Source organism: Leptopilina boulardi, unplaced genomic scaffold (assembly GCF_019393585.1).
Source record: "Leptopilina boulardi isolate dan_hultmark-lab unplaced genomic scaffold, ZJU_Lbou_2.1 LbouV2_392, whole genome shotgun sequence".
In the NCBI taxonomy this organism is placed as follows: Eukaryota; Metazoa; Arthropoda; class Insecta; order Hymenoptera; family Figitidae; genus Leptopilina; species Leptopilina boulardi.
In genome coordinates this window covers 4,292,216-4,311,114 of record NW_026137965.1, presented here as the reverse complement: position 1 = coordinate 4,311,114, position 18,899 = coordinate 4,292,216, and the positions used below count along the sequence as shown (strand labels likewise).

At 21.2% G+C, this 18,899-nt stretch overlaps 1 protein-coding gene across 1 annotated transcript in view; it reads right to left on the bottom strand.

Moving 5' to 3' along the window:
- Positions 1-1,781: 1,781 nt before the first annotated feature.
- LOC127288558 (scavenger receptor class B member 1) overlaps positions 1,782-18,899 on the bottom strand; it is a 38,573-nt gene continuing 21,455 nt past the window's right edge. The window contains exons 3-7 of the mRNA XM_051316077.1: positions 14,543-14,880; positions 11,372-11,869; positions 9,279-9,477; positions 5,042-5,250; positions 1,782-4,308 (exon numbers count right to left, since the gene is read on the bottom strand). Coding sequence (XP_051172034.1) covers positions 4,066-4,308; positions 5,042-5,250; positions 9,279-9,477; positions 11,372-11,869; positions 14,543-14,880 — 1,487 coding nt within the window. The 3' untranslated portion in view covers positions 1,782-4,065. The remainder of the gene's footprint in view (positions 4,309-5,041; positions 5,251-9,278; positions 9,478-11,371; positions 11,870-14,542; positions 14,881-18,899) is intronic.

Below are 18,899 nucleotides of genomic sequence, written 5' to 3'. Positions count from 1 at the left end.
TAAAATATATTTTTGCATAATTGCAAATAAAAATTCACACTCTAATATTATAATTATTTGTTTACAAATAAAAATTATTTTTATAAAATTATACATTGAAAAAAAAATTATTTAAATCAAATATTTTCTTCAATGGCTGCATTTTATTTTTTCTTGAAAAATTTACAAAAAAATAATAACATTTACACTCCCCGTAATCTAAATGAATAATTAATTTATTAAATTATATGCAATTAATTAACTAATTGTTTCATTAATTATTTTTTTCTTAATTATTTCGTTTATTAAATTCTTAATTAGTCAACATAATTATTCAGTTAATTAAACCATTGAATTTAATTAATTAGTCAATTAATTAACAATGTTGTTAATTAATTTCTTATTTAATTAATTACTCAATTAATTAACAATTGAGTTTGATTAATGGATCAATTAATTAACAATTAAATTAATTAATTACTCAATTAATTAACAATTTAGTTAATTAATTATTCAATTAATTAACAACTAAATTAATTTCTGTAATAATTTTCAACTATTATAAAGTTTAATATTTCTTGACACTTTAACCCATTTCCAAGAAACGATACAAGGTCAATAATTAAAAACGATCGACGGCTAATACAATCAATTTTCATAAAGTCAAAGAACATGCGTTATTTTATTTGTTATAATGAAAAAAATCCAATAATAGTGTATTATTTTTTTACAATCAATTTTCACATTTGCAAAAAAATCAATATTTGTATTTTAATTTTTTTTTTCCTACTATTTCTGAATAGTAGAAATAAAAAAAAACTTTTTTTTAATAAAAAATATTTATTAATTATTACGTTAAAAAAAGACGAGGAAATTTTATTAAAATTATATTATGTAAAAAAAAATGTTTTTTTTTTTAATGACAAAAAATGCAGATATACAAAATTTGTGTTGACTATATAAACGTTATCATATATTCATATCGCTATTCGCGGGTCAAATTGATGAAAATGTTCCTCGAAAAGAGAACTGATGATACACTGTGCAAAAATAATGTATTATTTTATCATTTTATATATGCGACTATAAAACATTTAATCTGGATTTTGCTTATTATGTTGAATTAAAAATATTCGTATTTTTAACTTTTAACATGAGATTATTTCCAAATGATTTTTTAATAATCTATTCACGATAAAGTTTCAGAGACTATAAAATATATTTTCCTTCAAATGATCGATTTAAGAATAATAAATTATATTATTTTTTATCTTGCAAAAAAAAACAAACTTTTATCAGTAATTTTGAATGTATAAAATTTCAAAAAAAAATGCATTTCTGAGAAAATAAAAATGTAAATTTTTATATTCAGATTGATTTTAAAAAAAATTATTAATATAATTTAATTATAATTAATTAATAATTTAAGTAGAAATGTTTTTTGATTTTTTTTCATACATAATATAATTATTAATGACAATTTTTTTTAACTAATATTATGGAAATAATTATTCATCATTAATTAATTCATTTTAAATAATTATTACTTGTAATTATTTAATTATTTAATAATTAAATTTTAGAATTAAATTCCATAAAGCGCGTAAAAATGACTTTCAATTTTATAAAAATCAATGAAATACCATTTCCTTTTATTTATTGATTGATTGATTCTGTAACGTTATTCGAATTTAAATATTGACTTTTTTTCCATTTTGGGGTTCAAGAGTCAAATCTCTGTTTACCGAAAGGAGTGTAAAAAAACCTGTTGTCCTTCGAATTCTTGTAATGTATGAGTCTAGTTTTATTTTTTTTTTTTTGCATATATGCAGCGTAAATGATAAATTAAAACAGGATTTAGTTTTATATATATATTGATAGATCAAAGTGATTGTATAAAAGAATCTTATATATATATATATATATATATATAAAAAAAGATTTTTCTTATTGTAATAATTATGGAATGTTTATAATATGTACAATTCATTATTTATAATAACAATTATTAATCAATAAGTAAAATCCTAATCGTCCAACTAAATATGATGGCTTCACAATTATTTTATATCATTCATCGAACAATCCTTATCTTATATAACAATTTTTCTAATTTGGTTTTAATTTATAATCTTTACTTTAAACTTAATTGCTAATTTTTCTTAATCAATTTTTTTATTTTAATTTTCAATTTTCCTTCTTTTATATTGAGAATGAATGCTTAAATGTTGCATCATAAATTCCATTTCACTTTTTTTTTGCATATTAATTATTTCCTATAAGAAACTAATTTCTATATGCAGAATTTTTTTTAACAAAAAATAACAATTAACATTAATAATTACAGTTTAAAAAAATAATCAAACTGGTACTTAAAATAATAACAATTACCTTTTTTTTTATTCATTTTTTTATATTTCTAATTTTTGTTGAGTAATTGTTATTTTTTTATACTTTCTTCGGTTTTTTTTTTTTTTTTTTTTTTTTTGAGTAATTTGTTACTCTTTGAATTAATTTTATTTCTGAATTATTATTTTCTTTGATGTTAATTCAATTTTTTTTATAAATAAATGAATTGAAAATTAGGCACATAATTATATGAGCATTAAGAACTATAATATTTGAGCAATTGTTCTTTAATAGTAAGTGCAAAATAAATAAATTATAGTTAAAAAAAATTTTTTATGAAAAATCTGAATTTTTTAAATTCAAATCTGTTTTCTATTAATATTATTGAAAACTTTTATAGTATAAATTTAATAATTTAATATTGGAAATTTAATAATATTGTACATGTAAAAAAATTAATTTACCAATTTAAAATTTAAAATTACAAATTGAAAATTTACAATAACAATATTGAAATCAATAAAGCTATAAAAATCCTAATAGAAATATATAAATATGAAAATAATAAAAATTTAAAAAAAAAAGTGTTCATTTGCGTCATCAAAATTTTACATTAATAAAAAAAAATTCCGATATCAAAACATTAAAGTTTTTTAACATTTTTTTCCTGAATGGAATAAATTAAAAAAATGTTTCTTTTTAGATCAATTCCCTATTTTGATCTTTCTTTTTAGAAACTATATTTTTTTTCAATAAATAAAATTATTTACATACAATTATTTAAACATTTTTCCTTTTTTTTTTTGGGGGGGGGGTTTATCATCACACTGAGAATCAAAATTTCATTTTTCTAAATAGGTAATACTAATTAAATTTCTCAATTTTGTTTTAATTTCATTATAGGAATTGAGTTTAAAAATTTTCCGAAATAAAAAATTAACTGAAAAATTTGTAATTAAAAATTAAAATTCTTAATTAAAATATTCAAATAATTCGAAAAATGATAATTATATAGCCTTTATAATGAATAAAAAATCATTATCATGCAAATGGAATATTCCAGAAACAGAAAATCTGTTTACAACGTGATTAAAAAAAAAAAGGAAGAAAAAAAAATTTGGAAATGATGCGACATTGAAGATTCAGTCTCGAATAAAAAAGAAAAAAAAAAAAAGGTGAAATCTTCACGCATGAAACCCGTTCATCGTTCGAAAGGACGAAAAATAATATCAAAAACATATAATTTATATTTATAATAATATCAATGAAATGAGCATATTGAGTCCTTTCTGATAAACGACTTTGGGGATTCGAAGGAGAAAAAAAAAAAAAAAAAAAAAAAAAAAAGCAGAGGGGAAAAATAAATATCACGTCATGTAGACTACACGATACGAGTTTTACAAGAGACGAAAAGAGTGGTAAATTTGACCGCGAGGCGCCAATGACGCGCGTTAAGGGTAAAAAAATGAAAGAAATTAGTCCAAAGCAAAACATCACCACGACACACACCGGTTCGACCGGTAATCGCGCAGAGAAAACTGCCGAAGGACTTGTTCACTCATGTCTCGAAGTTAAAAGTATTAAAAAAGAGAGAGAAAAAAAATACAAATTTTATGATAGCGAGATAGCAACATAAGATCGTAAAAAGCTCTTTTTCTCTCTTTCTCTCTCTCTCTCTCTTTCGAAATTCTGGGAAATTAATTTCTTTGAGGTTCATCTTTCTTTTTTTTCTTTTTTCTATTTTGGATTTTGAAATGCTGGATTTAATTGATCATTTTTAGTCGCACTTGGTGGTAATGGCGTTGTTAAATGTAATTTTTCTTGACGTTTTGCCGCTCTTGCCAAACAAAATAATGCACCAACGAGAATAATTAAACCAATAATTCCCAATGCACCGCAAACTGCCGCTCTTGCAACTGGTGGAAGTTCCACGGCCAATCTTAATAGCGATATAACTTCCTTTGGCAATTCATCAATTCCCTGCAAATAATAAATTTTATCAATAAATTTGCAAAATAAAAAAATATTTACAAATAATTTCGAAAATATATATTTTTTTTTTCAATAAACCACAATAAAAAATATTTATAAATAATAATTTTCCAAAATATAAAATAATTTTGTCAATTTTTCTCAATAAAAAATAAAAAAAAAAAATTTTTTTTTTGAATTTTTTTCTAAATAAAAATCTATTTACAAAAAAAATTTATGTGGAAAAAATTATTGTTATTGAAATTATTAAAATGTAAAATTGAGAAATTAAAAACGATCGCTCTCGTAAATTGAATATCGATGAAAATTTTCATACTCTCTGCATATAATTAAAATTTAAGATGCAAGTCAACTTGCAATGCAATTTATCCTTCTCTTTCTCTCGATGATTTTTATCATCTGCACATGATGGGAATTCACTATTACTCAACATATACTATATACTTGAAAACAAGTTTTTCGTTCTCAGAAACTGACACCGAGCTCGAGAGTTCATCCAGCTTCTTGTAAATACTTTTATATTTTATATTTTTATTAAAGTGTAAGTAATTTCATTGCAAATATTACAATTCTATTATTTTTTCCTATTTTTTTGCTTTCTCATACAGGAAGTAATAAAAAACCTAAATTATACTAAATAATTAAAAAAAAAATAAATTGATTTTAAAATAAACAAAATTTTTTTAGAAAAATTAAGAAAAATTCTAAAGAAAATACTTACGTCCTCAAACCACATAATGGGGAAAATGATGTCGGGAAAGTTAGCGACCTGCTTGATGTCTCTTACTTGGCTTACGGCTAAATTAATTTGAACTCGGGCCCTTGCCCTCAGAGCTGTGCCCATTGTTGGTTGGACATCAATAAAAAGTTGATGTTTTTCTGCATCAGGCGGAGACACACCAATTACTGCTTCTCGTAACGAGGGATCCGCTAAAAAAAAAAAAAATTTATTACATACTATTAAAGCAAAAAGAAAAAAAAATTTCTTTCCTTATTTTCAATAAAATCATTGTAAATAATTCCATCTCATCATTTATTTTATGCTTTTTCAGAATTTTTAATTAATTACTTTTTTTAACATTAAAATTTTTTTTTCTATTCATTAAAATTAATATTAATTACACAAATTTGATTATTAACGATTTCAAAAAAATTTTTTTATTAAATTTAAACTAAATAAAAAATATGTTAACAAAAATTAATAATTTATTACTAACTAGCAAAATTAAACGCGCCAAATTAATTATTTAATTTTTTGTTCTAATGAAATTAAAGATTAATATTATCAATAATAATTTAATTTATTAGAATATTATTACATATTAAATTTGATAATAATGAAAATTATATGTTTACAGGCCTCGGATTATACGACTTTTTCCGACTTTTTTCAAAAATACGACTTTTATCGACTTATTTTAATAAAATGCGACATTTTTTTTTTATATTTGAAAAGAGAATGTAAATAAAATACATTTTTTTAATATAAAATGTAGATCTTCAGATCTTCTTCAATTCAATTATTTAACAAATTTTGAACTAAAATCATTCTTCACTAAATTAATTATTTTTTAATAATTTTAATGAAATACATCACAAATTCAATTATATCAAAATTATTTTTCAAATTAAAATTTTTATAAAATTTAACAATTGTTTATAATTTAAAAAAAAATATCACAATAAAATTGAATTATTTTTTAAAAATTTCAATTCAAAATAAACTAAAATTCAATTATTACCCGAAATTTTAATTCAAAATCAATTAAAAATCCAATAATTATCCACAATTTTCAATTTAAAATTTAATTATTTACCAAGTTTTCAATTTAAAATGAAATAAAATTCAATTATTTTCTAAAATTTCTATTCAAAATTAATTATCCAAATTTTCAATGAAAAATGAATTTAAATTAAATTATTATCCAAAATTTCAAGTAAAATTCAATTATTTCCCAAAATTTTCAATTCAAAATGAACTGAAATTCAATTATTTTCCAAATTTAAAATCAAATAAAATTTAATTATTCTCAAAAATTTGAATTCAAAATTAATTGAATTTTCAATAATTTGAATTTAAAAGCATCTAAAAGTTAATTATTTCTAAAATTTTCCATCGAAATTTTTTTTTTTTAAATTTAATAATTTCAATTATAACTCTAAGGAAATTCAATTATTTTTAACTATTTTAATAATATTCTTTGAAATTTCAACTATCTAAAACCATTTTTCAATTAAAAATAATTTTCAAATTATTGTATTTTGTCCGCATTTTCTAATAAATTTTTAGTGAAATCATCTAAAATTTTAATTAAAAATCACTTAAAGTTTCAATTAATTTCAAAAATCTCAATTTTAAATCTTTGAAAATTCAATTAAATTTAAAAAATGTTTTCCAAAAATTGTTTGATAATTTTTAGTGCTGTAAAATTTAATAATTGTTTGAAAATTAACAATATCTTTTGAAATTTAACTATTTCTAAAAATTTCAACTTTAACCCTTCGAAAAGGATTATTATTAAAAAAAAAAAATTTTATTTAAAAATCTGTAAAATATTTTTGTTAAAATAAAAAACAAATCCACTTTTTTTTGGAATATAAATCGACTAAAACGACTTTTTCTGTCTTTAAGTTGATTCGAGGCCTGTGTTTTTATAATTAATATTTAATAGGTATTCGTTGGCCCCTGGTACCTTAAAAATTAATTTTTAAAAATAAATTTTTTTTTAAATTACTATCTTGTACGAAATTTCCTGGCGCATCTTTTTTCTCATCATAAATTTTTTGTATTTTTATACAATTTTTGAATCAATATACAAGTTTAAAAAAAATTTCGTTGGTAAACGTTGTGTACTTAAGCTTCGTGAATTGAATTTTCGAATTTGGAATTTTAAAGAAGAATTGAATTTTCGAATTTGGAATTTTAAAGAAACTTATTTCGAAATTTGGAAATACAATTATACAAATTTGGGAAAAATGAGAAAAAGAATTGTCAAAATTTGACACGTCATAAGATTACTATTCAAAAAAGCACGTGAAATCAGAAAAGGCCAACTTCAAGTTAGGACATAAGGACAGACCAAGCATTTTATTATCATATAATTACTATTAATTATTATTTTTATTATTATTAATATTATTATTATTATTATTATTATTATTATTATTATTATTATTATTATTATTATTATTATTATTATTATTATTATTATTATTATTATTATTAATATTATTATATAATTGTTATTATTTTATTATTTCACATACTTAAAATTTCAAATATATAAGGGGGAAAAAATTCGAAAAATTATTTGAATAATTCATTGTGTTTTTGGAATAATGTGTTTTATTAAGAGAGATGCAAATTGAGAGAGGTTGATTTGTTCACATATGTATATATATATATATATATATGAAGAGAATTATATATTTCTCATATGCGAACAAATTACGAAAGTCACGTTATTACAAGGAAATTCCCCCCTCCCGTCACTAGAAAGAGATAAAAAAAAAATAACTTTCTAAAATCTCAGATGTACTTAATGTTTTAAACATGAATCTCATAAGAATTATTTCAGTAAGATGTTCCAGTTTTTCTTTTGTCACAAGTTGACAGTGCGGGCATATTAACATTGACGTTCCACTTTGTTTTCTTTTTTTTTCTTTTCTTTTTTTTTAGCAAACAAAAGTCATATTCAAAAGAAAAAATTGCAAAATGTTTATGCTTCTGTTTTCTTTTTTTTTTTCTTTTTTTGCATGAAATTGTTGTTTTTTTTTTATTCAATTGATTTCTTCGATTTTTATTTATTTTATTTTTTTATTTAGTAAATTAATTTAATTATAATAATAAATGGAATTTTGATTATTATTGTTAAATTTTTAAAAAATTAAATTAAATTAATCATAATTTCTATTTAAAAATAAATAAAAATAATGAATGTATATATAGAAAAAATAAAAAAATATATTAAAAAACTAATATTTACATACTATAGAAATAATATAGTTTATGTATTATGTAATTAATTGAATTATTAGCACAAAAGTGTAAGAAAAAAAAAAGTGTCTTTATATACTATAATAAAAGGGAAAATTTATTAAAATCTTCATTATATATATATATATATATATATGAGAAAAAATTTCTCATCACAAAAGACGAATACTCGTGTGACTATCAGTTTGCGTTCTCTCACGTGTCATGATTGTTTGTTAAAAAAAATAGGTCTTTGGGAGAGAATAATTGTAAATTATAAAGCCACTTTTTTTGGGGGGGGGTGGGGTTAATGGTGATAGAGGGGGGGGGGGATTTTGTGAAATCGGAAATGCACATAGATTACGAAAGTCATATATATATATATGTGTGTATATACGCGAGATAATTTTACGCGTCTACGAGCTGCAATTTCCGCTTCAGATACACACGCGATTCCGTATAATGTGCTTTATTCACATCAGTGACTCCTCCCTTGGACAAAAAAAAATAAAAAAAAATTACAAAAAGTATCAATTTTTTTTAATCACTCATTTAAATGACATCCTTAGGTACTGATTTTTTTATTTTTACAGAGGGAAAATAATATTTCAAATGTTATACTTCCGTTTCCGAAGAAATAAATCAGGAAAAATAATCATTAATAAAAAAAAAATACGAATTTAAATAATATTTCAATTAAAATTAAATTTAAAAAAAAATAATTGGAGACAAAATTTATCAACAAAAAAATACTAAGGATAACAAAACAATTAATAATAATAATAATAAAATCAATAATAAATAGTCATAACTAATTATTATTATTTATTATTAATATTTTTTAAATAACATTAATAATAATAAATAATAATAATTTATTTTTTTATTTTTTTTATTAATTATAGTTCAAATAAATAATTATTATTTTTTTTATGGTTAATGAAACTAATTAAAAGAAGTATAAAAGAATTATTATAATTACCAAGATAAAAATGTGGAAAACTGAGAAGAACAGGTGATTCGTATTGACATAGTGAGACATTGAAAGTTCCTTCAGGAGCACAGGGTGGACCAGCTGGACAAAAACATTTATTCGATTCCATTCTTTCAGCGGATGCGAAGACATCTTTGGGCGGTGTGAACCTGTATCCAGGAATTCCTCCAGAAGTAATTACTTCTTTCTGCGAAGAAAAAAAAAAAAAAAAAATTAGAAAAAAAATTTAACATTAAAATGACATTCCATTTTATTTATATATGTATGTACCTGAAAAAATCCCAACTAAAATAAAAAAATAAGAAAATATTCTCACAAAAAAAAAAAATTTACAAAATTGATTTCATAAATAAATATTATTATTATTATTATTATTAATTATTTATTTATAATTGTAATTTTTTTGTTATTATTTTTTATAAATAAATTTAATTATTATCATTGCACAAAAAATAAAAACAAAAAAGATCTCGAAAAAAAAAACCTCCTCCAATGTAAAGAGAGTATATCTAAAAATAAAAATTTTATAAATAACAATCATGAATAAAATATGAAGATTTATAATTTGTAATCTTGGTAAGCTTCTTTTTCAAAAAGAAAAAAATTAGCATAATTCATTTATATATGAATTTAATCTTGATTTGCAATTTTCAATATATATATATTGTATATAAAAGTGATAATAATCAGGAAATGGAATTTTGTCAGACTAATAAATCTTTCCCCTTCCCTCTACATTAATTTTTACGGTTCCAATAAAAATGCAATAAAAATCATTATTATTGTTTCCGCAATATCAATGCGCGTATAATTAATACTTGAGGAATATGTATAGCTAAAGTTCAAGATTTTGAACCCTAGAAACTTCTTCTTTTTCTTCTCTCCCATTAATTTCTTAATTTTATTGCAATTTTTATGGAAGCGTTTGAATAATTGCCACTTGTCTTTTTATATTAACGTTTTGTTAATAAATAAAAAAAAAAAATAAAAATAGTAATAATAATAATAATAATAAAAATAAATATTTTCTAAAAAAATATCAAAAATTTATTTTATTTATTTATATTAAAAAAAAGAAAAGAAACAAAATCATACTTTTTATTTATTATTATTACAATTATAATAAAAAATTTTTATTTTATTTTTTTTTAATTTTTATTTCGCGTTTCAGTAAAGATTTGATCTTAAACGCCATGTGGTAATTGTGGATCGTGTTTACGTGTCCTTGTTGTGGTTATAAGGCACTTTGTAATTTACAAACTGTCATTTTCACCACAATAAGACAATTTTTAAATGTTTTTTTTTCTTTTAAATATAATATGCCGTTATTCATATATTTTTAAATATAAAACTTTCTCTAAGTTTTTTAATTATTATGCTATAAAGAAATTAATCCACTTGAAAAAAAGTGAAAAAGAAACTATATTAAAGAAATATTATTATAATTGTGAATGAACTCCATATTTAATGAATTAAATTTTTAACTTAAACATTTTAAATAAAAAAAATAAATTAAAAAATTAATAATTATGCGAAAAATATTTTCTTGGAAAATTTATATATATATATTTTTTTTTTTTTTGTTAAAGAATACTTTTGAACTTTGAGATATTAAGCATTTTTCATGAGAATAAATGCTTTTTCATGTCTTGTTATTTTAAGTGTTTACATATTTAATGAGGAAAAAAAAGACGTTTTAATTGCTAAAATAATATATATTTAAAAATAATTCCAATTATAATATATGACGTTAATGCGGAAAAAACTGACTTTATTTTTTCAAATTTTTTTTTAAAAAGAAACAATGTTGTAGAGTTTTTTTTTCTGTTTGATAAATTCGCTAAGACAAAAAAACCCCCCCTCGGCAATTATTTAAACATATTTCTTTTTTTTTTGTAAACTAGTGAAAAATTTAAATAATTTAACAATTTTTATTAAATTCATATTCAATATCAAAATTATTCAATTTTTCTTCTTAATTGTATATACCAACATTTTTTTGTTGTATATTTTTTATATTGCAATTCTTAATTTTTCGAAAAGAAAAATAAAATTATTAATAATTAAAAATAAAAATTCACCTGAAATACAAGAGGCAATGCTCTACAGAGATCCTTGTCAAATACTTTGAGCACTGTATTTTTGGTAATATGAGGTGGGAAAATGCTACCATCAGTTCCCATAACACTATCACATTCATCAGTTTTCCAATGACCTAAATTTAATTTTCCATTCCATTTTTCTAACATTCCATATTTTGTGATATCAGATTGACCAGTGAAAATTGTATAATTATCAGGTGATGTACCATTTTTACCATAAAGTAAACCAAATTGATCGTATGGCAATTTTTGTTCTTTTGGCACAACATCTTTGGCTAATTTTAATAGAGGATCTTCATAACCCCAAAGAAGTTGACCAACTGATACCTCAACGAATGGTTTAATTTTTAAAATATCCAAAATTGATGCCATTGCCAATCGAAGAAATCGTGCCGCGTGTTTCGATTGTGTTGTGGCTGATAACATTGGTACATTTGGCACAACCACCAAATCATCCTCTAATCCCACTGATAATTCCTGTAAATTAATTTTTTTTCTGTTAATTACGATAAAATGATTTAATTACTGTTTTGATTCTGAAAGGCAAAACAGTTTTCATTCTGATTCCGAAACCCAATTTGTATATATAGTTCTGATTCTGATTTTGATTCTGTAACCCAAATCAAATATTCGTACGGTTTTGATTTTGATTCTAAAACTGAAATAAAATATTTTTACATATAGTTTTTATTCTAATTCCGAAACAATTTTAATTCTGATTTTGAAACCCAATTCAAATGCTTGTACAGATTTGATTTTGAATCTGTAACACAAATTAAATATTTGTACAAATTTCATTATGATTTTGAAACACCAATCAAATATATGTATACAGTTCTGATACGGATTTTGATTCTAAAACTCAAATCAAATATTTGTATACAGTTCTGATTCTGATTTTGATTCTGAAACCCAAATTAAATATCTGTATACAATTCTGATTCTGATTTTGATTCTAAAACCCAAATTATATATTTGCACAAATTTGATTCTAATTCTAAAACCCAAATCAAATCTTTGTATACATTTCTGATTCTCATTTTGATTCTGTAACCCAAATCAAATATCTGTATACAATTCGAATTCTCGATTCTGATTTTGATTTTGAAACCCAAATCAAATATTTGTATACAATTCTGATTTTGATTCTAAATCCCAATTCAAATATCTGTATACAATTCGAATTCTGATTTTGATTCTAATTTTGATTTTGAAACCCAAATCAAATATCTGTATACAATTCTGATTTTGATTCTAAAACCCAAATCAAATATCTGTATACAATTCTGATTTTGATTCTGGAACCCAAATCAAATATATGTATACAATTCTGATTTTGATTCTGAATCCTACATCAAATATCTGTATACAATTCCAGTTCTAATTCTGATTTTGATTCTAAAACCCAAATTAAATATTTGCAAAAATTTAATTTTGATTCTTAAACCCAAATCAAATATCTGTATACAATTTTGATTCTGATTTTGATTCTGAAACCGAAATCAAATATCTGTATACAATTCTGATTCTGATTTTCATTCTAAAACCTAAATCAAATATCTGTATACAATTCTGATTTTGATTCTGAAACCGAAATCAAATATCTGTATACAATTCTGATTTTGATTCTGAAACCCAAATCAAATATCTCTATACAATTTTGATTCTGATTTTGATTCTGAAACCCAAATCAAATATATGTATACAATTCTGATTTTGATTCTGAATCCTACATCAAATATCTGTATACAATTCTGATTTTGATTCTGAAACCGAAATCAAATATCTGTATACAATTCTGATTTTGATTCTGAAACCCAAATCAAATATCTGTATACAATTTTGATTCTGATTTTGATTCTGAAACCGAAATCAAATATCTGTATACAATTCTGATTTTGATTCTGAAACCCAAATCAAATATCTGTATACAATTTTGATTCTGATTTTGATTCTGAAACCCAAATCAAATATATGTATACAATTCTGATTTTGATTCTGAATCCTACATCAAATATCTGTATACAATTCCAGTCCTAATTCTGATTTTGATTCTAAAACCCAAATTAAATATTTGCAAAAATTTAATTTTGATTCTTAAACCCAAATCAAATATCTGTATACAATTTTGATTCTGATTTTGATTCTGAAACCCAAATCAAATATCTGTATACAATTTCGATTCTGATTTTGATTCTGAAACCGAAATCAAATATCTGTATACAATTCTGATTCTGATTGTCATTCTAAAACCCAAATCAAATATCTGTATACAATTCTGATTCTGATTCTGAAACCCAAATCAAATATTTGTATGCAGTTCTGATTTTGATTCTAAAATCTAACACAGTTTTGATTCTGATTCTAAAATCGAGACTTAAAATCAGAACAGAAGATTTTGAATTCGAAAATCGAAACTGTAAACAAAGAAATAAGAAAACAAACAAAAAAAAACGTCATCGATCTTGCTTCTATTTCGACAAGTGTATTGCATAATTTATAACCATTTTTCGCAACCTCAAAAGAACAAAATTACGTTTTTGCTATTACTGAAAAATGATTACAAAAGTTATACAAGCAATAATGTGTGCACGTAAGTTTATTAAGTCACAGAATGCGAACACAGGTAACTAGGAAGAGAATATTATAATAACGATTCTGAACCGGCTTCTATATCATATCACGAGAAGTCGACTTACAAGATTCAACGAAGCATAAACATGAATGACAAATTATTATTTGACAATGAATCAATTCTTCAAAGAATTCTTCAAATATATTATAAAATTTCTTATAAAATAACAAAAAAAAAAGAAAAATTACAAAACTATTAACGGCAAATTATTTAACGGTAAAGTCATTTAAATTTTCAGAATCAAATCTGAATCACATTATTATACCATCTTTTTTTTTATGAACATAACATATTTCTACACTGAATAATCAATTTTCTGAAAATTATTATGCAAAGAAGCAAAGGACTGTCATAAAAATGTATATATATAAAATAATGATTAACTATTCCTAATTATTCTCGTCACATTATACACATTTGTATAGAGAAGTTCGTCATACAGTATGAGTTTCGTGAATCGAATGACAAATATGCAAAATAAAAAATAATAATAATAAAAAAAAAAAATGACTCACCGGTGAGAAGATATATTCCTTCTTCGGTTTATAACTGATTGTATCGTTTCCATTGAATTGAAGTTCAACTTTCTCCCATGTTTGCAAATAAACGTATGGACCAATTTCTTGTAATATTGGCTTATCGCCATTATTAAGGAATTCATCGGCATTTGTTACATTATAAATATAAACATGCATTTCTGGTGTAACTGGTGGCGCTCTCCACCAATCAAATGATTTATTTCCCTCTTTTAATGAGACTTGTTTATTTATTATTAAATTTATCAAATTTGGAAATAGTGACGCCAATATTGCCGCAATTATAACTAAAAGAAGTCCAAATGCCACTGCTGCCCCTGAAATTATTAATATTTATTAATAATTATCATTAGAAATTAAAAAACAAAAATAAATAAATAATTAAAAATAAATAAAAAAATAATTTTTAAATAATAATAAAAATTTATTTTTCTTTCTCACCTTTACAGGTTTTTTTTTTCAAATATATATAAAATCAAAATGTCATTGAACAAAAAATGGTTTTTACTCTCGTTTTTTTTTTTTTTTATTTTTTTTTATTTTTGTTATTTCAAGGCTTTTGAAGTTGGACTTCAGAATAAAATTTAGTGTTTGGACATAATTTGCATAACGGGTTATTTATTTTTTTTGTAGAAAAAAAGTCATTAGATGCCATATAAGCAAAATTGTTTCTCTGCATCTTCTTATCGAGAATATATTTTTTTTTTTGTGCAAAAAATATCGTTCACTTTAATGCATTTTTATTTACTCTCTAAATTTTAAGTAGTAAAAATTTTAACTATGAATACTTTTTGCTTTTAAATTAGTTAAATTTTACTAATTCAATTGTTAACGATTTTTACGTTTAGTATTGATTAGTTAAATTTTTTACTAAAAAAAAAGTTTTTATTATTAATTAAATTTTACTAATTCAAATTATTTAAATTTTACTAATTTAAATTAGTTAAAAATTTTTACTAATTCAAATTATTTAAATTTTACTAATTTAAATTAGTTAAAAATTTTTACTAATTCAAATTATTTAAATTTTACTAATTTAAATTAGTTAAAAATTTTTACTAATTCAAATTATTTAAATTTTACTAATTTAAATTAGTTAAATTTTTTTTACTAATTCAGATTTAAAGAGTGAATATAAAAATTTAACTAATATTTTATTAAAATTTGTATCGAGGCTTTAAAATTAATTAATTTAAAAATTAATTAATGTACCATTTTTTGTTATATAATATAAAATAGAATGTACTTGTATATTATTTTTTTTCACACATTACTGTTTAAAAATTTACGCACTTGACACAATTTTTATAAATGGTTTTTGCGTTATGCTATTAACAAATGTTTTGCCATGGAGCAATGACTAGAATTCATGTTACTTTTAAAATGGACAAGATTGCGTGCATTTAAGATTTTGCAATTTAAGATGCAAACTTTAGCATAGTATTTAAATTTTAATACAAAATTGAATATAATATATAATCACATTGAAAGATTTTGATTTTTCATGCAATTTTTCATATCAAACTATTTTCATGAAAAATATTTTTGATAAAAAAAATAAATTAGCAAAAAGAAAAATAAATAAGAATAAATAAAAATAAGTAAAAAAAAGAACAATAATAATAATTATAATTTTTAAATAATAATAATAATAATAATAATAATAATAATAATAATAATAATAATAATAATAATAATAATAATAATAATAATAATAATAATAATAATAATAATAACAAAGAAAGATAATAATTTATAATAATATAAAAAATTAATAAACAAATAATTAGAAAAAAAACGCCAGTGATTCAACTTTTAGTTTACGTGAAAACAAAATATAATAAATAGTTCGGCGAACTGGATGTGTTTAATTTATAAAAAAAATCAAAAAAAAAATCACATTAAGACTTCTCAATGCCAAGGTTGCACACGTTAGAGTCAATAAATGCGTCAAAGAAGAAGTCTTCTTTAGAACAAAAAGACTACATATATATGTGTGTGTAAAACTTTTAAAGTTTCAAAATAAAATTCTGAACCATCATACACACTCTCGAAATCACAAGGACAGCAAGTCAGAATTTTTTTTTTCCTCTGACATTAAGATATATTGAAATTTAATAGGTTATAAATATTTATTTCACATCTTTGTAAATTATAACGAATATTAAATAATTTAAATATATGAATTAAAAATTTATCATTCGATCTTATTTTAAATAATAACAAAGAAGATATCGATCACTCCAAGTTGTTATTATTTAAATATAATTTAATTTAAATTAATCAGAGAGACACTTAAAGAAAAAAAAATAACAATAAAATAAATTATATATAATCAATTTTTTTCTCGATATTTTTAAATTATTTTGATGAAATAACAAAATTGCACTAAAAAAATTATTTATAATCGGTTATACTTGACTATTATGAATATCAAATAAATATTGTCAATTAAAAGGTGTATTTATTTTAAATAAAAAATTTTATTGATTCGAATAAAGTTCTATGTAATTCAAATAAAAATTATTTGGTCCAAATAAATATTTATTTAATAATAACCAACCTATTCGAATCAAATAATTTTTTTTTTGTGTTATTTCATCAAATAATAAAACTAAATTTAAAAAAAATTCTTTTTGTTCATTAAGTAATAATAATTATTAAAAAAAAAATTTTTATGTTCTCTCGTTAGACGTCAATGTCGCGACATTGGCCCTTCCTCTTCAAAGTATAAATTTAATCACTTTACTTCCGTATTTTTTACTTTCTCTACGTATAAATATATATAAGAATTATACTGATGAAAAAAAGGAAAAAAAAAAAAAGATTCACTCAACACCTTTAGTCGAAACTCATAGCATATTTATTTGCAAGCGCAGTAGACCTTGATTAAATGTATTTTATTCAGTCATAATAATAAAACCTATTCTTTCAATGGATTTTGCTCACGCAAGCGGAAGGAAAACGACATTAACTAAGATTTAGTTTATAATATTATATTACAATTATGATTGCAGTTTTTCACTTTCTTTTTATCTATTATTTTAATATCCGATTTTTCCGGAAACGAACGAAATTTATTTCATTACTTCTTTTCCTATATATATTTTTTTAATATTCTAATATCAAATTATTCAATAAAAATTTTAAAAAAATATAATTAATTAACAATAAAAATTATACAAAAATATAATTAAATTGCAAAAAAAAGAATTTATTTATTATTTAAATAAATAATTATTTTGGTAAATAATTTTAAAATAAATTCAAAAAGAGCTTCCTTTAGCTTTTTAAAACTTTTTTTTTTTTAAAAATAATAATTGCTTGACGATTTTTAATGAATTAAAATATTTTATGTGCAAAAATGGTAATGTTTTTTTTTTTTTTTTTAATTACTTATATTGAAAAATATTTTTCCAAAGAAATGTTAAAAAATATTTTTCATAATTATTATATCACATATATATATATATATATATATTTGGTAATATATAAATATTTTTTCGAAATATTTAAATATTATGCAATTATACACCTGGATTTCTTAGTATAATTCCAGTTCTGATTATTATTTGTATTACGAGAATATTACACCGTAGAATTTTTGTTATAAATAATAAATATTATTTTAATAATAAAGTTTCATAATATGATAAAGTTAAAAATTTGCAAAATGTAATATATGTATAAAGATAAAAATTTTATAACTTTAATATAATGAAATAAAAATTACATTACAGAAATAATTTTAATTTTTCTAATTAAATTTAAAAATAGAAAATAAAATTTTTTTTTTGAAAAATTTTATTCGACTCACAATTAGAATTGTAACTGTTTATATTATTATTTATTCATATTATTTTATTATTATTATTATAAATTTAAACATTATGGAAAAGCAGGGCCTTTCACCGTCATGGACTCATTTTACTTGTATAACTTGCTCCACTAACATAAGACCCTGATGGTCACTTGACTCTTGTAATTAAAAAAAACACGGTTTCCTTGGTTAAGAGCAGATTTTATTTATAAAAAAAATAAAAAAAAGATTTACTCAATACTCATTGCCAGACTTGGACACTAATATAAACTGTATATAAATGATTTTTTTATGATTTTAAATTTTTACATGCAAAATAAAAACAAAAGTTTTGATTTCAAACCATTTTCAAGACTGAAATTCAGTTATACTTCACTGAAAACTAAAACTGTGATCTAAACAATCTATTTTACCGATTGTCGATAAAACAGAATCAAATCTGTTTTACCAATTGTTTATAAAACAGAATCAAATCTGTTTTACCAATTGTTGATAAAACAGAATTAAATCTATTTT